Source organism: Melanerpes formicivorus, unplaced genomic scaffold (genome assembly GCF_026170545.1).
Source record: "Melanerpes formicivorus ecotype bairdi unplaced genomic scaffold, bMelFor1.0.p_v2 SCAF_14, whole genome shotgun sequence".
In the NCBI taxonomy this organism is placed as follows: domain Eukaryota; kingdom Metazoa; phylum Chordata; class Aves; order Piciformes; family Picidae; genus Melanerpes; species Melanerpes formicivorus.
In genome coordinates, this window is record NW_027142366.1 from 2,297,253 (window position 1) to 2,319,889 (window position 22,637).

At 53.2% G+C, this 22,637-nt stretch overlaps 1 protein-coding gene across 3 annotated transcripts in view; it reads left to right on the forward strand.

The window, feature by feature from the left end:
• PEMT (phosphatidylethanolamine N-methyltransferase) overlaps window positions 1-18,704 on the forward strand; it is a 51,277-nt gene extending 32,573 nt beyond the window's left edge. For all 3 annotated transcript variants that reach the window (XM_068146573.1, XM_068146572.1, XM_068146571.1), the window contains exons 4-8: window positions 5,911-6,056; window positions 11,085-11,196; window positions 15,691-15,765; window positions 16,563-16,623; window positions 17,286-18,704. In XM_068146573.1, coding sequence (XP_068002674.1) covers window positions 5,911-6,056; window positions 11,085-11,196; window positions 15,691-15,765; window positions 16,563-16,617 — 388 coding nt within the window. In that variant the 3' untranslated portion in view covers window positions 16,618-16,623; window positions 17,286-18,704. The remainder of the gene's footprint in view (window positions 1-5,910; window positions 6,057-11,084; window positions 11,197-15,690; window positions 15,766-16,562; window positions 16,624-17,285) is intronic.
• The last annotated feature ends 3,933 nt before the right edge of the window (window positions 18,705-22,637 follow it).

Below are 22,637 nucleotides of genomic sequence, written 5' to 3' on the forward strand. Positions count from 1 at the left end.
CAAAGGGGGAATCATGTCTGACTAATCTGATACCTTCTGTGAGGGCATGACTGGATGGATAGATAAGAGGAGGGCAGTGGCTGCTGTTCAGCAAGGCTTTCAGCAGTCTCCTGCAGCTTCCTCATGGGCAAGCTTAGGAAGTGTGGCTTATATGAATGGACAGTGGGGGTGAACTGAGAACTGCCTGAAAGATAGAGGTCAGAGGGTTCTGGGCAGTGGTGCAGAGGATGAGGTCTGTAGCGAGTGATGTTCCCCAGGGGTCAGTCCTGGGTCCAGTCCTGTTCACCACATTCATCTATGACCTGGAAAAAGGAGTAGAATGTTTCCTCAGCAGGTTTGTTCATGACACAAAACTGGGAGGGGAGGCTGACACCCCAGAAGGTTGTGCTGCCATTCAGCAAGACATGGACAGGCTGCAGGGATGTGGTGGTGGAGTCTCCATCTCTGGAGTCATTCAAAACCTGCCTGGATGCTGTCCAGTGCAGCCTGCTGTGGGTGAATTTGCTCTGGCAGAGGGGTTGGACTAGACAGCCTCCAGAGGTCTCTTCCAACCCCTACCATTCTGTGGCCACTGCCTGGTAGTGCCTCTTGGCTTTCCCCTCCCCACTATCTAATGCTGTGAGTACCGTGAGCGAGCAGGATGTAGACAGCATCGATCCAAGAACCTTCTGTGCAGAAGTGACCAAGTTTGATGGGAATCAAGCATGGCCTGGAGATGATGTCCCCTCCAAACCACACTGCCAGTAATCTCTGATGGCTGTCTGGGAGAAGCCCCAGCGAGCCAACAGCACCTTGCTCCTTCACCAACAAGGCTGCTGGGCACCCAGATAAGGAAACTGAGCGGCTGAGATGCAAAGGAAGGAGAGAAGCTGCCACAGCCCCCAAGTGACCTAAATAAGATGCACAGTGGTGGTGGCAGAAAAGCAGAGTCATTGCTGGAAAAAGAAGCTGTGAGGATGATGACCTGCCTAACAATTGCCAGAGGTAGCAGCAGGGCCATTTGAGTGTTGTTGGGGCTGCTTGTTTGCAGTGAACAAGGATCTTTTGTTGCAGCACTGCTGCTGGGCACTGCCCAATGCTTTTACCCCTGTTGCCTCCTTTTAGTGAGAGGAACAAAATGCCTCAGGCACAGGGGCCAGGCCGACATCCTGCCTGGAGAACTGGCACCTTGCAGCGGCTCCTGCTGCCTCCCCAGCCCTGCCTGCCTGCACCACCGCTGCTCCCTCGCTGCCTGCCAGCCCTTGGCCCAATTCTGCCCCAATTGCATTTGCCAGCCCCAGTTTCCAGGCTGATATTTGGGATCAGGCAATGGGTGTGCTGCTGGGCTGCTCCCAGCTGTGACCCAGTTTGTCAGACGAGATCTTTGCCCTCCTTTGCAGGAAAGGGATTACAAAATGTGTTCCTGGAGGGCCACAGGGAGGCCCAGGGACCTTAAAAGCTCTCTTTCTCTCCTAGCACGGTATTTCCAGGTTTGCTTCATGCCCCATGCAGCCTTTGGGGACGTATTTGGGGCTGTGGGTTGATAACTTTTCCTGTGTTGCAATCACCATTCTCTGGCTGAATAAATCAGAGCCTGTTTGTGTGAGCCTGGCCCCGTGTCCCCTCTACATCCCAGCAAGAGGATCTGCAGCTCACTTCCCTTGTTCTGACTTTTTGTGTGAGCCCCCCAGCGTGAAACCTCCATCCCCTGCTTTAGCTCCACTTGGAGTGGTTTTCCAGTTCATGTGGTGAACTAAAAGAGAGGAGATTCAGACTAGATAAGGAAGACAATTTTTATGGTGAGAGTGGTGAGATGCTGGCTTGGGTTGCCCAGAGAAGTGGTAGAAGCTTCATCCCTGGAAACATTCCAGGTCAGACTGGAGTGTGCTCTGAGCAGCCTGCTCTAGTGGAAGATGTCCCTGCTGGCTGCAGGTGAGTTAGACTGGATGACCATTAAGGTTCCTTTCCAACCCAAAGCATTCCATGAGTCAAATTTGGCCAGAGCAGATGAATTTGGATTTTTCCTTGCTGGGATGAAGAACTTGCACCTCTGGTGTCATCCCTGATGCTGGCAAGCATGGGCAGATTGAGAGGAAGCCCCATTCTCCCAATTTCCATGGGCCACATCTGGGGGCACCTTCCAGGTCTCCCCTTTCCCCCCACTGGCAGCCATCCTCGTGATAGCAGCTGGGTGATTAAAGTAGGTCGCAGCCTGCCCCCCCCCTCCCCTGCACTGGCAAGAGGGATGCTCTTCACCATGGCAATCTCTCCACTCAGCACATAAAGCATTTCCAGGTACTGGGAGGGACAAAGCGTGGCTGTAATTGGTGTCCTCTTGAGTATGGAGCTGGGCCTGCTGCCTCGTTGTGCAGCCAGAAATAAATCCTGTACCAAACGTGACTCAGAGACACATGGAGGAAGGGACTGGTTTCATGACAGATTGGCTGCACAGTTCCCTCCCTTAGCAAGGGAGATGGCCAACACCTTGTCCTCCCCTTGCTGGGGAGGGTGAGGCTCCCCTGCCGCCGAGGAGCGATTGTGGATGCCGCAGTAATTGAGGAGTCGGTGCCGCCTGCCGTGGCCCCGCATCCCAGATGCTTAAAAGGTTTATTTACCAATTCTGAAGACTCCTGTGTGCATCATGTTTAATGCAAATAGAGAGTGTGGTTAGGAAGATAGAAAACATTACTAGAGGGAAAGGCAGTCCATTATCTCCCTGCAAACACCTCCCTCTCCCGCGCTAAGCCAGGCAGCAGGGGAGCGAGGCAGACGTGCTGATGAGGATAACTAATGCAGGCCTAGCCGACCATGACAAGGAGGGATGGGATCTGCTGGAGCAGGGGAGACAGCCTTGCCAAAACAAACCTTGTCACGTGCTGCTTGCAAAACCTCCAAGGCTGAGTTGCAGTCAACCAGCTCATGCTCTTGAAGCCACTTCTGTTCTTCTTGTGCTCCAGGGCCAAGTCAGGTCACTGGCATCGGCTGGAGGAGCCTTGAGGATGTAAGAGAGCGTGAATCCAGCTCGTCTTGAACAAGAGGCAGGCTCTGAGCACTGCTCTTGCTCTACCTCTCCTTGCTCTGCCATCTTTGTTAGGGTTGTTCAGCCTGGAGAAGAAAGGGCTCCAGGGGCACCTTGTTGCAGTCTCAAAGGGAGGCTATAGAAGGGACTTTTCATCAGGGAGTGTGGTGGCAGGATGAAGGGCAATGGTTTCAGACTGAGATGTAGATTAGACATTAAGAAGAAAGTTTTCACTGTGAGGGTGGTGAAACACTGGAACAAGCTGGCCAGAAAGGGGGTGCCCCATCCCTGGAAGCATTCAGGGCCAGGTCGTATGGGCCTTTGAGCAGCCTGGTCTAGTAGGTGACCCTGCCTGGGGCAGGCGGGGTTGGAACTAGATCATCATTAGATCCCTTCCAACCCAAACTATTCTGTGATGCCTTTACTGTAGGTTGGGATTGAAGCAGGAGCCAGTGCAGTACTACTCTCCAAGCCCTGCTTCCCCAGGGATCAACAGCAGTGCTTTTGATTGCTGTGATGTCCCCTCTTGGTGCTGGTGCCCTGTGGAGAGATCCCAGCCAGGTGCAGAGTCAAACCCTCATAGCTGTGAAAAGGCATTAGCATCCTCCTCTGTAGGAGCAAGTACCCCCAGAGCATCCCTGGGGATCTCACAGTGTCCTTTGAGAGCATGGCCAGGCCAGGAGTGCTCAGGCAGACAGCTATATCCATGCAGGAGGATTGCTTTCCTCCCAGCCCCCGCAGTGGCTCTGGGATTCCTCATAGGGAAGACTTGTTTAATTTAAAAATAAATACCAGGGAAATGATGCAAAGGGCTCTGCTGCTTCATGTTGCAGCCAGATTTGTGTGTCCCCCTAGGAAGGATTTTAAGCTAAACCAGCGTGATCCTGGGGAGCTCAGGTCGGTGCTGGGTGCTGAAGGAGGGCTGTGGGCAGTTACATTGCCCAGGGCCATGCTGCCTGCTGTTGGCTTCCTGGGAAGGGGAATTTCCTGGTGATTTCCAGTGTGGAGGGCAAAGCTCACTCACTCCCAAGCATGCTACCTTTATTCTGTGTCTTGTTTCCTTGCTCCAGTCCAAAGTGAGGATTGAATGATCCTAAAAACTGCCCTACAGTAGAAACCTTAGCAGGAATGAGCTCCAAGGAAAACAAAATACATCATCCAGGTCCCTAAACCACAGGGTTTAAATACCATGCTGGGCTTGGCTTGGGGCATGTTACTGGCTATCTGGGGTTTGAGCCTGTGAAAGGTGTGCTTGAAGCCACTTGTCCATCGACCAGGCAAGCAGGACTACACCTCTCAGCTTTCATTTGGGCAATGTAGAGTTAGATAGTGGTTGGACTTGGATCTTAAAGGTCTTTTGCAACCAAAATGATTCTAACAGGAAAAAAAAAGTGAAAGTCAGGCATTTGCAGTGCTTGGGGAAGCTGGGCACTGGCAAGACCAATCTATCCAGAGAAGGGCCAGGAGGATGAGCAAAGAGGAGCTCCTCTCCTATGAGGATAGACTGAGGGAGTTGGGGCTGCTCAGTCTGGAGAAGAGAAGGCTCTGAGGAGACCTAATTGTGGCCTTCCAGGATCTGAAGGGGGCTACAAGAAAGCTGGGGAGGGACTTTTGAGGGTGTCAGGGAGGGATAGGACTGGGGGGAATGGAGCAAAACTAGAAATGGGTAGATTCAGATTGGATGTTAGGAAGAAGTTGTTCCCCATGAGGCTGGTGAGAGACTGGCACAGGCTGCCCAGGGAGGTGGTGGAAGCCTCATCCCTGGAGGTTTTTGCAGCCAGGCTGGATGTGGCTGTGAGCAACCTGCTGTGGTGTGAGGTGTCCCTGCCCATGGCAGGGGGTTTGGAACTGGCTAATCCTTGAGGTCCCTTCCAACCCTAACAATTCTATGATTGTACCCTGAGCCCTGCAGGTAATGTCATGGCAGCACTTTCCAGCTGAGGAGCCCAGAAGCACAGGCAGAAGCAGCTCTGCTGGCCCAGCAGCTGTGGCTGGAGGCATGGAGAGCTGTTATTCCACTTGAATTTCAGCCTCCAGGGTGCTCATTAAACCAAAAAAAAAAGGCTCCAAGTTTCCTACCTCATGTGTCAGCAACATGTGGAGAAACACTGTACAGCTCTGCAGGTCTGCTATCTCCTCTCACTGTTATTAATGGGCATTGTTTTAATCCCTCTCTTGTCTCCCTCCTCGTCATGCGTTTGTACCAGAGCTATGTGAGATGCTGCTGGGCCTGCCCAGCCCCTCTCTGGGCAAAGGTCAAGGGGCTGAAGGGAGGGATCACAGTTTTTCCACTCACAAACTATGTGTTTGGAAGGTCAGACCTGAAGTGCCTGAGCAAGCTGGGAGCTGAGAAGCTGTGTTCACACTCGAAAATGACTCTAGTATTTTCCTTTTGCTGTTCCAATCCTCCTCCTGCTCATCAGGCTTCAGCCATGAATCACTCCTGGGCACGTGGCTAACACATGAAGGCTGCAAAATATTTTGATGGAGAGGAACGGGGGTGGGAGCATGAGGTAACCCAGCTGATTGTTCCCAAGCCTGCGAGTCCTGCGCTGAGGCACCGCAGCCTCCAGCCTTTGCAGGGCTGCCTCTCCCCACAGCTCCTGGTCACGGTGAAACCTGGGCTTTGGTGAGCCAGGTGAAGGCTTGGGATGCTGCAGTTCAGTGGGGTTGGCATTTCCAGGAGAGAGCAAGGGTTGCAAGCAGAAAAAGCTGCTCCAGCTCAGGAGCCTTGGTCGGTGCCTTGCTTCTCCTATTGGGAGGTTTGAATAGGTCCAGGTGGAAAAAGGAAGCCCTGGAAGGGGGAAGCAGCATCCTCTGCCAAAGCTCCGCATCTCTCGGGGAAAGGTGGGTGGTGTTACAGTGACGAGTTGCTGCTTTGCTTTTGACAGCCTCTGTTGTCTCTCCAACAGCTTCACAGAAGCCATGAAGAGCCAGCCAAAGCTGGAGGGCTTGGACTGCCACTGGGCCTATTACTCAGGCTTGGCCATCTTGGCTGTAGGGTCCTTGTTTGTCATCTCCAGCTTCTTAGCGCTAGGATTCATCGGAACATTCCTGGGTAAGCACTTAAAAAGTCAACAGCTTAACCATTAAGTGCACTTTAATCCTTGCAGGGGTCTTTTGCTAGGGCAAAGTCCTGTCACAATTTCCTTGCCCTTGCCTTCAGGGCTCTTAGATTTGGTCTTGGCTTTGCACCAAAGCATGATGTAACCGTGTGGTTACCTCACACCGAGGAGGTGGTGCAGAGCTTTCATTGCTGCCAGTCCCATCACCTTCAGCGTCCAGACTGGGGATCCTCTGACAGTCCAGAAAGGACCCCAAGTGCAGACCCCACGAGCAGGTCAGCACCAGCACAGCAGGCACAAGCCAGCCAGCAGCCTTGCTCTGAGCCCCCACCCTCGACACCCACACTGAGGCAGGATCTTGTTTGCTCTGTAATAAACCTGCCACTGGCTGACAGATTCTTTTATCTGCCACTTTCTGGCAGAAGGCATTTTCCATCGTGCCTGCTTTCACATTTAGAGAGTAATTCCGTTAGCCTTGTTGACTTTAAAAACATGCCAGTATGTGTGGAATTCATAAAAGTAAAATAGAGACAGGAACAATAAATATCTGAGGAAAGGGGCAGCTCCTGCTGGCTGGAATAATCACAGCCCCAGCTTTGACACTGCATTTAGGCTGTGCTTTTGCAAGTGCTTTACAAACCAAATTCAATTAGCTCCTGTGGTGTTGCCAGGAAGAGGAGAGGGAGGTAATAAACCTTCCTGGTTTCAAGTGGAGTTGCAAAGAAATGTGTTGAGTTGGCCAACATCCTGCCACCAGGAAGAGTGGGCTCAGCACTCCTCAGTGTGTGGCTTCACCCCTCGGCTGTGTAACCCTGCTCCTGGCCCTGTGCTACACCTCTGTCCCCCAGCTCCAGCATCCCCCAGAATCGCCCACAGAGCCCAGGAGTGGTGCTGTGCCTGCAGAGTCATGTCCAGGGAGGCTGGGCACAGGAGTACCTTGCCAGCAAGAGCTGCTTGAATGCTCCTGAAGTTCAGCCAGGTCTGGGGCTGTTTACGTAAAGCCTGATTCATCTGACCAGGAGGATCCACTGGACTTGAACCGCTGGGGAAAAACAAACAAGTGAGTCAGGCTCAGCGTAAGCGGCGAGACTGGCCCTCTCCCCTCTGCTCTCTGTGGCCATTGGCTCCCCTGTCTCCCAGGGCAGGGAACAAACAGGCACTGGTGGCCCATACTAGGCAGTTCTCTTCATCCTCTCTGCTGGTGGAGGCTCTCCCTGCCACCAAGTTGAGGCTTTGTGGCTCCAAGCCTTGGATGAAGCAGCAGGGAGTGAAGCCAGCTCTTTCTGCTAGCCAGGGTGAGGAGAAGCCAAGACCATGTTCTGGTGCAGCCAGGCTGGGTGGGGATCTCTGTGCCACAGAAGAATGGCCCTGCCGAAGCCCTGCAGAACATCATCCATCCTTGGACTGATGGTGGATTCTCAGCTCCATTGCAAGCCTCTGAGTCCAAGTCAACAAACTCTCCATGGAGAAGGCTATTCAGCATGGTTTCTTACCCAGCAAGGGGGAAGACAAGGAGCAGGTCTCTGAGAATCTCACATGTGGTGTTCTCTTACTCAGGACTCACCTGAAAGTGGCATTCCCAGCATCCTCCTTCATGCAGGGTTCAGTGACATGCTGGTACTGCAGAAGGAGCAGGGCCCCACAGAAGCAACAGCATTTCTGATTGCAGGTAGCAAAGGGAAATGCTGCCTTGGCAAGAAGGGGCTTAGCACACCATCCAGCTTCTTCTCACAGTCAATACATGAGCTCTGGAGTAGCTTTGAGACAGCCTCTGACACCCAAGCACTTGAACTTCTCAGCACACCATTTGACACTTCCCTTTTGGGTTTTCCTGCAGCAGTGAGGGCTGAACTAGGAAGAGATGGAGCCTGCACCAGGGCTGCCCATTAGATTTCTCTTTAACAGCGCATTTCAGCAGTGCAGCAGGAGCCACCTGAGTCACAATTCCATGATCCTGCAACAACCCCAACCTCCTGCACAGCAGCACCCACCCCAGCCTCTGTAAGTAGCAGCTGGAGGCAGCTCCATGCCCAGGTGGACTTCTGCCCTGCAGAGCAATCCCCTCTCCACACCCTGCCCTCACAGGGATCAGTTCAGCACTGGCCATTTGTCCTATTTCCTAACAAGGGCTTGGCTTCCCAGAGGCTGAGGGCACGGAGGGGCAGCTCTGCCTGTCTGACCCCATCTGGCTTGTGTTTGCTCCTTCCAGCACTGACCAAGATTTCAAGCAAACCTGATTTGACCCAACTCTGACACTGGGTGATAGTGAAGCCAGTGGCTGTCCAGAGGGAAGCAGAGGTGATGCTTCAGCCCCAGGTCAGGTTTCAGGGGCTGTGGGAGAGCTTGTGGAGTGCATCAAATGGCTTTTCACTGCTGCCATCTAAAGTGTCTGCTCTGTGCAGTGAGATAGTTGCACTGACCTCTAGCAAAAAATAACCCAAATTAGATGCCAGAGTCCCTTAGGCTGACAAGGAGCTGATTATAAACCAGATTAGATGCCAAAGTCCCTCAGCATGACAAGAAGCTGATTCTCAAAAACCTCATCCCTGGAGGCTTTTTAAGGCCAGGCTGGAGGTGGCTGTGAGCAGCCTGCTGTAGTGTGAGGTGTCCCTGCCCAGGGGGAACTAGATGATCCTTGAGATCTCTTCCAACCCTAACAATTCTATGATTTGAGGGCTTCAAGCAGGCACAGGAGATGCCCAGGATGGTGCTGTGCAAACCAAAGCAGAGTCCTTTCTCTTGGCACCTGCCTGACTATAAAAGCACTGCAGGTCATCTCTGGTGGTCACCTTCATTTCATTGTGCAGCTTCAGAGGCAGGGTTTACATCTGAAAAACTCATGGCCTGGGGGACAGCCTGCTCCCCCCTGCAAGCTTGCAGGAGCCCACCCAAAGGGTCCCACGGCCCCACCAGTGCCAGTCTCAGCTAAACCCCTGGCAGCCCCAGGAAGCCAGGGCTTTGTGCAGGCAGGGGGAGCGAGGTGTTCCGCCCAAAGGCGAGGGCGGGCAGGGTATAATGAAGCATTCTGACACATAAGAAAGCAGAGAAATGGGCTGTGGCAGGGGGTGATGTGTTCTTTCTACTGGAACAATCTGAGAGATGCATTGCCAAGTAACTGTGAGAACATATAGTATGAATACCAAGCAATTATCTCACTTAGAGGCCTGCAGTTAAAGCCCCAAAGCATTGTCTAATTGGGCAGGCGCTGTTTATCCTCAGAAATAAATGTTTTTGCACCGAGTGAGGTCAAAGAAATTACACCACCATCTAGGTAATAATAATAACCTTGAATGGCTTGCACTCCTGTAATGCCTTTTATCTGGATTTCTGAGCACTTTCTCACCATACATTAATCCTCACCACCCTCTGGGCTATAAGAAAGCCTGAGCTCATGATCGGTGCACAATAGCACCGGGAGGGACGGAGGAGAACTTGCCCAGGGGTAGGGAAAGTGCTGGCAGCAAAGCTGGCAACATGACCCAGGGCTGTGGCAGCTCCTTGGGCTGATGGACCAGCACTGCTCCTCACTTATTACTGACACAGGTCTTGGGCAGAGGACATGGAAGCAAAACCAGACTCACAGAATTACTGAGGCTGAAAAAGACCTCTGAGATCATTGAGTCCAGCCTAGGACCCATCAACACCACATCAGCTAAACCATGCCCCCAGGTGCCACATCCAAGCTGTTCTTAAAGACATCTGGGGATGGCAACTCCACCTCCCTGGGCAGTCCACCCCAGTGCCTAATTAGCCTCTCTGTGAGGAAGTGCTTCCTAGCATCCAACCTAAGCCTCCCCTGGTGCAGCTTCACACTATGCCCACTTGCCCAGTCACTGGTTGCCTGGGGGAAGAGCCTCACCCCCACCTGACTGCAACTTCCTTTTAGGTAGTTGTAGAGAGTGATAAGGTCCCCTCTAAGTCTCCTCCAGGTTGAACACCTCCAGCTCCCTCAGCCTTTCCTCATATGACTTTCCCTCCAGCCCCCTCACTGGTCTGGTTGCTCTCCTCTGGACCTGCTCCAGCACCTCAAGATCCTTCCTGAAGTCAGTGGCCCAGAGCTGCACACAGTGCTTGAGGTGAGGCCTCACCAGTGCTGAGTACAGGGCAGAATTCCATCCCTGCTCCTGCTGGCCACACTATTCCTGATCCAGACCAAGATGCCATATGTCTTCCATGCCACCTGGGCACACAGCTGGCTCTCAACCAGTACTCCCAGATCCCTCTTAGCCCTTGCTGGGCTTTGTGGTCTCACTTGTAAGACCGAGAGAAGTCAGAGCTCTGCATGCCAGCGTTTTCTCCCCCCTTGAGATGCCACTCACAAGCTGCACAACATCTCCTTGCTTGTCGTTTCTTTTCCAGGCTCCTTTCAGGAGGGTGGAAGGATTACTCCAAGGTAGATAGGAAGCTGGTTGGTTGCTGACTGTTCTGAAAGCTTTCCTGGTTAGAGATGACAATCATCTTTCCTCATCATCATCATCACCATGCTGATAATTGAGCTTTTTGTAGGCAGGGCTGCTATTTTCTGAAATGCTGAGGAATGCTCTGACCCAGGAGGTAGAGGTGACACTGAACGAGGGCATTTGCTGGTGGAGGGCCTGATTATAACATCTTGAAACACCATTACAGGGCACTGGGCTTGTTTCCCCATTTAATGGGTTTGATCCTGTGTGCTTCTTTCCTCATCCAGTGGCATCAGGTGGGCTGCTCTCAAATGAGAAAGCCAGAATCAAGCACCCGGGACCTGGCGAGCTGTCTGGGCTGCTGTAGCCTCATTGCAATGCAGAAACCTTCCTCATGGGCAGAGAGCCATCCCGGGAAAAGCTGAGAGACACTGAGCAAACAGCCAACCTCTTGGTGGTTGCTGTTTTCCCAGCCTGGAAACCAGCAGTGAAACCACCTGGTTCACCTTCCTTCCTCACCCCTAGCAGGGCTGTGACACAGGGCAGCCATCGGCCTGCCAAAGCCCCCTCCCAGCTCCCAGCTTCACGGAGCCTAACCGACAACTCTGCTTTGCTTTGCAGGAGATTACTTCGGCATCTTGATGGATGCAAAAGTGACCAGCTTCCCCTTCAATGTCCTGGACAATCCCATGTACTGGGGCAGCACTGCCATCTACTTGGGCTGGTCCCTCATGTGAGTACCTGCCCCTGCGAAACGGCGCCGGTAGGGTACGCGTGGGATCTGCGCTGGGCACAGGCTGCACCGGGAGGCCAAACAACCTCCTGGGGATGGCAGCCAGCGATGAAATGGCAAAGAGAGTGCGACAGGCCCTGACTCCTCCTCGCTTCCCCTCGCTTTTTGTTAAGTGCAGAATCCTCTGCTGCCATGAAAGGCTTGCGGCATTGATTGTAGCAAAATAAATCGTGGCCAAGCGCTGGGGGAGAGGAAGAATCAGCAAAATGCTCTGCAGCTGAGCGAGGTCCTTGGCAGGCTCTGCACGTGGAAAAATCAACACTGGGGCGGAATTCACACCAGGTGTCACCCAGCAGGGGCAGGGCAGTGATACTGGGGATCGGTGTGACCCTGGAATTACCTCTGAGGAAAACAAAACAAGGCAAGGCACCCTTTCCCCCCGCGGCATGGTGGCGACACTTCCAGAAGGCTCCTCCCGCGATACATCAGGGCTTAATAGCCTCCTTAGCAGGAAATGAATAGGCTGCAATTTAGCGGCAAATGAGCAATATTCTCTGTTCTCTGTAACAAGTTTGATGTGGTTTTCATTTAATATCACGTTTTATTTATTTGCTCGGGAGGAAAAGCCCCGACTGTGTCCCTCCAGGAGCCTGTCACGCCTTGGGGGATGGGATCACGAGGTAATTTCCCGTTGGTGCTCCTGAGTGTGACCAGCTCTCTCCTGCTTTAGTGGAAATACTGAAGTGCTTTGCCACTTTCTGGTCACCTTTTAGAGCCATGAGTTCTGCTCTTTCTGGCCCCTGGTAATAAGTGAGCTGATGGTTTCTCTCCTGTCTCCACTGAGCCTCGCTGCTCTTCGTTCTGCACTTGGAATTGCCTGCCTGGTGCTGTGAGGGCTGGCTACAGAAGGCTCTTTGCCTTCCTGGCAGACCCATGGCGCTGGACTGGGTCCAAATGGGGCTGGGGCATTGCTGGGTATTAGAGCTGGCTGTGGAGCCAGCAGCAGCGTGGTGGCAGTGTGGATGTTGCTGGGAGGAGTGGGGCAGGATGAACCCCCTCTGTCTCACACCACAACCAGAGATGATGGACACTGCCACCCCTCATTCCACAAACCATGGAATTTCACCAGGAGGAATTATAAGGACATTTTTATTTACTAGAACCTTAGCAGAGCCTTCCTGAGCTGTTTCTGTCCCTTCTACATGCCCACACCTTGTACCAGGTGCATTTTGCTTGGTCTTTCACTGCAATCCTGAGCAGAAGCAGCTTGAGACAACAGTGTGGTCACCTCCTTTTCCTCATTAAAAGGCAGTCACCATGAAGGGCAGCAAGGCATGACAAATAATTGCCTTTAACAAATTGCTGGAGCTGTGTGAAGTGGCACCAAGACACCACCTGCCTGCCCTGGGGAAGCTCTGCACAGCCCTTCACCTTGGTGGTTTGGACTCTTTCTTCCCTCTGGTATCTCAGCTCAGGTTGCTCAGCAGGTCTGGGGAGTCTCTTCTGAGGTCTCAGGGCGTTCAGAAGATGTTAGGTGTCTGCCCTCAGAGGCCAGAGCTAACATCCTGGCTCCATGGCAGCTGGAGGAATGTGTTTGCTGTGTTGTTTGTCCTTCCTTGGTGATGTAGCACTCTCCAGGCATTGGAGACCAAAGGACTGGTGAATTTCCAGCTGTAAGGGCACATACCACGCTACTAAGTGAGCCTGGCAGCACACCAAGACAGCTTGCCTTCTGGCTCTGGTCCAGCCTCAGAAGCATGGTGTGGGGCAAGAGCCACTCTTTTCCCCCTTGCAGGACATTGCAGCTACCCCCAGCTCTGCAAGATACACTGGAGAAGGCACCTCCACTTATCACCCCAAAACCAGGAGCTGCAGGAGGGAAGGGCAAAGCAGGTGTCCCACATCCAGCACCCCGCAGGGGACGATGCAAGCCTGCACTATTGCTCTTGCAGAGAACCCACAGCCATGGGGAGCTTCAGCAGGGGTTGGGGATGGACAGGTTTCTACCCAAAAAAGTCCTACCAAGAGCACAAAACCTTCCTGTCTGAGGCTCAATTGACGGTGCTACATCACCAGCCATTGCCTAGTAAGTAGGTCGAGTTCTTAGGAGGGAAACGACTCGCCCCAACGCTTCTCATCACCCACTTCAAGCAGCCTCATTTCTCCCACAAGACAAATGGAGCATTAGCTGTTTGGGGACAGCTTTGTGTATCTCTGGTAGGGAACTGTTTCAACTCATGGCAACAGGCTGTGTAAATCAGAGCTGCAGCCGCAGCCAAATGATGCAATTAGAGGTCTTGCTGTCAACAAACAATCATGCAAATTTGTTCTCTTTGATAGGAATCAAGGAGGAGACATGACTAAGCATGTAATAGCAGGGGGTTGGGAGAGGAAGAAGTTGCCTGATGCTTCCTAATGAGGGGAAAACTTTCTGCAAGAGGGAAACAGAGAGAAGGTGACAATTTGTGTGGGTCTCTCCAGGAACTCATTAGGCCAGGTGGGACCTGAAGTTGGGTCCAGTATGAGGTTTAGGTCGTTTGGTTTCTCCTCCTGTTTTCCCAACAGGCACGAGTCTTGCAGAATGTTTTTCCTCACCAAGGGCCAGCTAAGTCCTTTTTTTCTTTGCTGACAGCCAGCTCTTGTCCCTCTCAGAGCTGAGCTGTGACCAGCAATTAAAGGCAATCAGCAGCGTCCTAATTAAGGGCAACACTTGCAGCCATTAGCTGGAGGCACAGGATGCAGAAAGGGCGTTTTGGAGGGGCTAGTGCCTGCTCCACTTCCTTGCTGGGAAAAGATGGAACCAGGACCTCATGGCTGCTGGGCTAGCAAGTGAGGAATGGCTGTTGGTGTGGCTGCTGTCACCACAGGATGGTGTCGGTATCCCTGGTTGGGGGACTGTAAGCCACCGGCTGAAGTCCTGGTGCCTTAGCAAAGCCCTCTCTGCCTCCACTGGAATCTGCCTCAGACACTTTTGTGCCAAGCATCAAAGAAGTGTCCTCATGTGGGTGATGCAGGTTTGCAGCCTACACTGACATCTCTCTTTGGAGCAGGAGGAGATGGAGATGTTGGGGTCCTGATTCTTTGGTGCTAAAAGGAACAGTCACTCCCATTGCACAGTTGTAGTAGTGGGGCCCTCACCAAAAGGACATTGTTGGAGCATGTCCAAAGAAGAGCAACAAAGCTGATGAAGGGTCTAGAGCAGAGCTCTGGTGAGGAGAGGGTGAGAGAACCAAAGTTGTTTAGCCTGGAGAAAAGGAGGCTCATGGGAGGTCTTCTTGCTCTCTACAACTCCCTGCAAGGAGGTCAGAGGTAGGTGGGGATTGGTCACTTCTCCCAAGGAGCAAGTGACAGGACAAAAGAAAACATGTCCCACCTGGCACAACTCAAACCTGAGGAACAATTTCTTCATGGAAAGTGTTGTCCAGGCCTGGAACAGGCTGCCCAAGGCAGTGGAGGAATCCCTGTTGATGGAGGGATTGAAAAGCTGTGCAGACGTGGTGCTGAGGTTTAGCGATGACCTGGCAGTGCTAGGTTAATGATTGGACTCCATGATCTTGAAAGTCTCTTCCAACCAAAACACTTCTCTGATCTACAGCACCTTGAGCACCTCTGCCTGTAACCAGGCAGTGCAGTGTGGTGGGCAGCATCAGTCCCCTTGCTGAAGGACACCACTCAGCTGAGCTCAGTCAGGTGGCCGGAGCAGGGTATATTTAGGATGGACATAGGGAGGAAGTGCTTTACAATGAGAGTGGTGAAACACTGGAGCAGGTTGCCCAGGGATGTGGTTGATGCCCCATCCCTGGAGACATTCAAGATCAGACTTGATGTGGCCCTGGACATCCTGATCTAGCTGGAGGTGTCCCTGCTGACTGCAGAGATGTTGGACAAGACAACCTTTAAGGGTCCCTTCCAACCCAATGCCATCTGTGAGCCATCTTGAGATGGGTTTAAACATGAACCCAGCCTTGCACACAGCCAGCACCCTTGGCAGGTCACACTTGGACCCTTCCATATCTCTCCCTCCCTGGCCCTGCCATGGCTCAGCCGCTGTCGATGGATCTGGTGCAATCTGCCACTGCCTCTGCCAGGTGTCTCCTGCGCCCTGGGTGGCCCTCTCCTGCCGTGCACATCAGGCATTCCCCTTAAAGCTCTGGCTGGGAGCCACGGCCCTGCGTCAGCAGCTGCTCAGCTATTGAACAGCCAAATAATCTCAGGACTTAGCATCAAAGCCGAAGCTCTCTTAGCAGAGACGTGCAGGGAGGAGGCTTAAAAGAAGCTGCTGAAGTAGGCTGGGGAAGAATCTCAGCCAAGTAACATCTGTCCAAGACAGTTAAGCACAAAATCAACCAACACACCCCACCCTTTCCTTTGCTTCTGTTTAACGAGCAGGAGGGAGCTCTCCTGGAGCCCAGTGTCTCATTTCACTTCCTAAACCAGGCCTTGCATAAGCCCAAGCGCTTACCTGAGCTTTCCCCCCTCTCTCTTTCGAACCAGGCACGCGAGCCCAGCTGGCCTTCTGCTGACAGCTGTAGTGGCAATTTCCTACACCATCGCCGTGCTGTACGAGGGGTGAGTGGCTCTGCCGAGCTGGAGAGCTTCTAATTGTTCCTTAACAGGTTTAACTCCCCAGGTTTCGGGGAACTGCAGGAGGGGAGAGAGATTCTTTCTTCTTTCTTTTTCTTTCTCCTTGGTTTTTTTTCAGTCTTTTTCCAATTAATGCAGTGGGGAAGCAGGAGAACAGAGGATTGGTTTTCAATTGTTTGGGTAATGGGCAGATTCCTCTCCGAAACTATTTGCTGAGTTCTAGGAACATCGATGGCGCTTGTTTATTTTTATCCAAAATGAGAGCTTTCCTTTCTTCTGGGTGCCTGTTTCTGTCTGCACAAGAACAATAAGGAAGGCACTGAGAGGGCTCATTGTGTGCTCTGAAGAGACCCTGCAGAAGAGCTGCCATTTTATGCTTCCTTGGATGGGCTCCTCTGGTATTTTGCGCCACAATAGCTCAGCAGCCCAGGACAGAGTGGTCCAGAATGATTCCCAGAAGCAGCAGTTGTGCTTCCATCAGTGAAATGTCTTTTGTGTTTGCAAGGGAGGAAGAGATGCAAAGATGAGGCCAGTGTGCATGTGGTGTACTGAGCCTCATCCCACTGAAGGATGGTCTCAGGTGGGAGCAGCTTGGAGCTGCTCCGTGGTCCAGAGAGTGAGCTGAGGATTGCCGTGGGTTGTGCCAGCTCTTGGAGGGCAGAGTTTCTGGGTCCAAAGGAGAGCAGTCAGCAGTCTCAATTTTAATTCTTCCTCCATTCTTTTCCCCATTCTTGTGTCTCTGCTCTCTCTCTCTCCCCAAATCTCCCTTCTCCCAACCACAGGCCTTTCACAGAGGAAATATATCGGCGGAAACAGAAGGGAGCAAAGAACAAGTAGCAAGAGGTATGTTTGCTGATGGCTGCTTCGGCCAGGCTCCCCACCCTGCCAGCACATTAGATGGGGACAGGAGCACCACCCTCCCAGCTCATTCCTGCCCTGCCCAGCTCCTCCAGAGCCCTTCCTGCACATTTCAAGGGATTGGAGGTTCAAACCTCCACAAAAACTCAGGTGGGAAGGTTTTACACCGTGGTGGTCCTGTCTGCCTCTTGGCACCCAGCTGGCAGCCCCCAGATTGGTTTGATTGTATACTTGAGAGTCAGCACGAGGGAGAGCTGCTGGGGAGCTTTGAGGCTCCAGGTTTAGCCTAAATCAGGCAGAAAAAAGGCAGCTATTGGCCATGGCAAGTTCTCCAGAGAGCAGCAGGGATGGTGCAAGAGGGCATGTGTGCCCCATCACCCTGCAGGGAAATCAGACACCCCTGCAGTGTGCCCGAGCTGGGAGCACACCGCACAGGGGCTGCACCAGCTCAACCCAGACACCTGGGGTTGGGGGGGTGGCAAAGCTTAAGTTCCTGCCAAAGCTCCTTTCCCTGGGGCTAAATGTCCCTCTGCAATAACCTGCCTGCTGGCAGGTGGGGAGGATTTGGCATCTCTGTAGCCTCTCCCCCAGCAGAGATGCTGTAACACCACTGTGGTCCCCAACAGGCTTTTGTCTCTGCCTTTCAGAAAGCAGTGTCTCGGATACCTTGGCACAGCGTGCCTCTGTGGTCCCCACACTGTCCAGTTTGCCTACTTTCCTACTGAGATGTGTCCCACTAATTAGCCTAGCAACCCTTAATGAGCCCACTGAGCACCCTGCAGTACTGGAAGCCATCAGAGGAACAGCCTGAGCAGGGCAGCACCTCCTCACTGCAGCCCACAGGAGCTGGAGGTACCTGTCCCCAGCTCTCTGACCCCATTGATGGATCACTGCAGCTCCTGCCACAAAGGCATTGCTCTCCCAGGAGCCACATGGTGTGGGACATCTTGACCTCTCCTCCTACACACTGGAGATCTGCAGGGCAAAAAGCAGCCCAGCTCCAGTCCTGGACTGGAGAACAAGCAGAGTAACAATGGAGGCACCAGGGGTCTTCTGGAAGCAAGCTCTGAGCATGAGGAAGCTCCAGCTCCATCTGATCCTGAAGATCATCTGCAGATGCTGTGCAAGAGCCTCAGGAAGCAAGCCATAAAGAATGTTTGGGAACTCCTGGGGCATTCAGAAAGGGCTGGAGAAGGAAGAGGTGAAACTGCTGCAAACCCAACAGTAAACCCTCTTTTCTAGGAGAGGGAAACCTCCCTGTCCAGCGCTGCCATTTTCCACCCATGCAGAGCCCTGTAGCATCTCTACACCATTTGAAAAGGCCCCAAGAAAGGTCGCTGAAGAGCACTTAGATGTGAATGTATGACCCAAACCACTGTTCAAGGGGGATGCAGGGATGGTAGTTGTCTTGTGGGGAAGCCCCAGCATGGAGAGGACCAAGGGGAAGAGTCAATCCCTATCCAGTCCATGCAGGTATCCCATCCCTGGTCCCCTCTGCACACACACAGCCCCTCCTTTTCCCCAGGGGCATGTGTGGGCCCTGCCCACCTTCCCCATGACCCAGTCAGTGCCTTCCAGCTATTTTCACTGCCTTGAAGGGGCAGTGGGTGGGAAGGGAGGGAAAGGGCTGCCCCTGCCTTCTGCACCGGGCAGCAGACGGGTACAGATCATTCCCTCCGCCCCTGCCACCAGCCTTGACAAGTCCTATAGAGCCCAGCGCTGGATCCTGCCCTGAGAAGGAAGCTGCCGGGGGGCGATGCTCCAGACCTAGGCTTAGTGTTTACAGTTTCTCAGAACAGTTTGGGAAATAAGCTGTAAATGACCAAACAAAAACCACCACAAAGCCTCCGGCAGCGGCGCCAGAGAGAAGGGAACTGCGCTGCCGCCAGCTCCTCTGCTGGCGTCGCGATGCAGTGCCACAGCTGAGCATCACATCCTCCCCTCTGCAGAGGGTCCCTTTTCTCAGCGTCACCTCCGTGGACCAGTTTGATTTCCTTTTGCTTTTGCATGTTGTAATTCACCCTCCGGGCATCACTCAGCAGGAATTAAAAGTTGGTTTCTTTTCAGCCCAGGCTCCGTTTCCTTCCGCCGGGCTCCGGGCGCTGCTGCCTTTGTGTCTCACTGTTTGGGAGCCTTCACACGAGGTTGTGCTGGGCTCTTCTTGTCATCACCATCCCAACCACCTTCCTCTTAAAAGACTTGGGCATAGTATTTTATTTTTAGCTATGTTTCCACATCCCCTTCATGGTTAATGTTTATAGACAGAGGCTAAACCAGCCCCGTCCCCATAGCAACCAGCAAGGAGAGGAGACGTTGCATTATTCAGACAATTTATGTCAGAGTTGCCAGTCCCAGCTCAAAGTCTCTGATGTAAATAAATTCAGGTCTGTTGATAGGAGGAATCAGCATTTGCTAAGAGACAACGTGCCTGCTCAGCAAGGCTTGCTCTTCAGGAGGGTGCAGCAAGAGCTGGGGTTCTGCTGGCTCATTGCTGGTCTGAGGACCATATATGCCTTGCCCTGTCCCCACAGCCAGGCTCATTTCTCTCCAGTGAGCATCACCACAAACCTCAGGGATGGAGTTGCTTCCCCTCCTGTGGCCACAGCAGCCCAAAAGCTGCACCAGCTTCACAGACTCCTTACCTTGTTTCAAACCCTTCTTGATCCCTTGAGCCCCCGTTTCAAACCCAACCTTTCCCAAACCCCAGCCAGGATCAGCTTCCTCAGATGAGTGCCACCAGTGGCAGAGCTGCTTCCCCTCCTGTGCCCACAGCAGCCCAAAAGCACCACAGGGCTTTGGTGCTGCACCAGCTTCATGGACTCCTTACCTCTCGATCCACTGTTTCAAACCCTTCTTGATCCCTTGCTGCCCCCTTTCAAACCCAACCTTTCCCACTGCCCAGGCACTCTGTGTCAGCTCTGTATTGCACAAGGGTTTCCTGGCGTGGAGCCAGATGCATCCCTGTTCTTGGTAGCTCTTCCTGCAGCAGCCAGGACGGATTAATGTCTCTGTGTTCGCAGAACTGGTTCTGGCTGCTCTTAAGCTGGAGTTTGACGTTTCAGAGGCATCTGCTGTTCCCTAAAGTAAAACCAAGACCTGGAAGGTGATGTTCAAGCCCTTTTTGCAGGATCCAAGCCCATCTTTCTCCTTTGAGTGGCAGGCTTGGCCCTTGCTTGTTGCCATTCCTGGTACTGTGGAGAGGAAAACAGACCATTACTCATACTGTTTTCTGGTATTTACCAACAAGAGATTAAGGGACTGAGACTCTTCCTCTCTGGTTTTAAGGGGGAAAAAAACCCATGGATTCCTCTCCAATTGCATACTATTTCCAAGAATTTGAGGTTACAGAGGGTGGGGATGAAACCTTCACCATGAACATGAAGCACTGGTAGTGTCAGAGCTATTTTCCCTCTCCCCATCTCCAGGGCCACTGCCTGGCTGTGGCTGAGCCACAGCCTGCACTGCAGTATGGATGGACCTGCACACAAACTCCTGCTTCCACAGGAGAGACCTGCACTGTGGACCCCCAGAACCAGCCAGCTACAGCCCCAACACCGTGCTCTTGAGGAGGTGTCAAGCACCAAGTGGGGTCCCTGTGTCCCTCTGGCTTCCTGGGATGCATTGACCACCAAGCAGGACTCCTGGAAACGTGGTCATGCATCTGTTTCCAGAGTTCCATGGCTTCAGAATCCAGTGTGGGGCTTGCTGGGCCCATCTGAGGTTGGCAGGGCGGTTTGTTTGCAGCCTTGGGAGCTGCCTCACATGAGGCTGTGTGCAGATGCTGCAGGTCACACTTCCCATTTCTCCAGAGCAAACACCAGGGAAGGAGAAACTGGTTAAATCTCAACTCCTGCCTGGCAGGGGTGACCAGGTCACCAACCCCATCACACCACACTGCCTGGGTCACCCTGTCCCACTTTGCAGCTCCCAGCTGTGCCCATCCTCATGCTCCACCTGGGTTTTCTCTGCTCAGCCACAGCTCCCCTGCACTTCCCTCACCACCACCCCTGAAACTGCATGATGAGAGGAAATGGCCTCAGGTTGTACCAGGGGAGGTTTAGATTGGGGATTAGAAAAAAACTTCTTCATTGAAAGGGTTCTCAGATACTAGACCAGGCTCCCCGGGGGGGTGGTTGAATCCTCATCCCTGGAGGTGTTTGAAGAGGCAGAGATGTGGTGCTGGGGGCCATGGTTTAGCACCAAACTTTGTAGAGTCAGAGGGTGGTTGGACTCAGTGATCTTACAGGGCTTTGCCAACCAAACAATTCTATCATGTGAGACATTTATTGGGGGGGGATGATCCATACAAACCCAAACAGCCTCAGCAAGGGGCAAGTGTTGCAGATCCAGCATGGGCTGCTTCATCCACCCTGGGACATGGATCACAGGATATTAGGGGTTGCAAGGGACCTTTAAAGATCATCAAGTCCAACCCCCCTGCCAGAGCAGGGCCACAGAATCTAGCATGGGTGGCACAGGAACACATCCAGATGGGTCTTGAACGTCTCCAGAGAGGGAGATTTTCAAGAGGAGGAGGCTGCATCCTGCAGTCCCCTCCCTGAAGGCAATGGGATGCTGTGGACATCCAGAACTGAGGACAGATCCCAAAGGTCTTACCCTGCTTTGTGACCATCCATAACCCTGCACCCATGTTTGCTGCACTGCCTTCACCCCAGGGAGGGACAGGCACCAGCCCTTACGTGGCAAACAAACCAGGAGCAGGGAATAAACACATGGCGCAATCCGGGCCGCTCGTGTCACCTCGGCAGGGCCATGGAGAAATCACCATTCCCCCTGGGCTCCAGCCAGGCTCAGTGTGCTGAGGCTGCACTTCTGCTCTTTAGGCAAACAGGGGCTCAGGGCTCTGGTGGATGAGAAGCTCAACATGAGCTCAGTGTGCACTTGCAGCCCAGAAAGCCAACCAGAGCCTGGGCTGCATCAAGAGAAGCAGAGCCAGCAGGTCGAGGGAGGTGATTCTCCCTCTCTACTCCAATATGCTGAGACCCCACCTGGAGCACTGTCTCCAGTTCTGGAGCCCCTATTAAAAGAAGGATCTGGAAGTGCTGGAAGGTGCCCAGAGAAGGGCCATGAGGATGAGCAGAGGGCTGGAGCTGCCCTGCTATGAGGACAGACTGAGGGAGTTGGGGCTGTTCAGTCTGGAGAAGAGAAGGCTCTGAGGAGACCTAATTGTGGCCTTCCAGGATCTGCAGGGGGCTGCAAGAAAGCTGGGGAGGGACTTTTGAGGGTGTCAGGGAGGGATAGAACTGGGGGGAATGGAATAAAACTAGAAATGGGTAGATTCAGATTGGATGTTAGGAAGAAGTTGTTCCCCATGAGGGTGGTGAGAGACTGGCACAGGTTGCCCAGGGAGGTGGTGGAAGCCTCATCCCTGGAGGTGTTTGCAGCCAGGCTGGATGTGGCTGTGAGCAACCTGCTGTAGTGTGAGGTGTCCCTGCCCATGGCAGGGGGTTTGGAACTGGCTGATCCTTGAGGTCCCTTCCAACCCTGACAATTCTGTGATTCTGTGGTACCTCCTGCACCCATCCCAGTGCTGAGGCTGAAGCTCCACGCAGCCAGTCTGTGGGCAGGGGAGATGGATTTGTCTGCCAGCCATTGGCCAGCACCATCCTGCCTCAGCAGAGCCAGGCTTGAGCCATATGGGCACCACAGGCAAGCTCCTGCTTTGGGATCTGCAGATGCATGCAGGCTGCACCCATTCCATGGGTTTCCAGAGGACACAGCAAAATGTGCCCCAGTGCCAGGAGGGCATCAGCACCCCATGACCTTCACATCACCCCTGCCAGGGACAGCACAGTGACACCACCCAACCCACCTTGGCCCATCTCCACCCTCCACCCCGGGGGCCCTTACGCACGGAGCCCCTGCCATGTGCCCGAGGATGCACTCTGAGGCTGTTTGCTTTAGCTTGCACAGCACAGAGCTGCCTCGGGACAGCGCAGGGAGCTGGCCACACTCTGCCACCTCCTCCTTGGATCTTA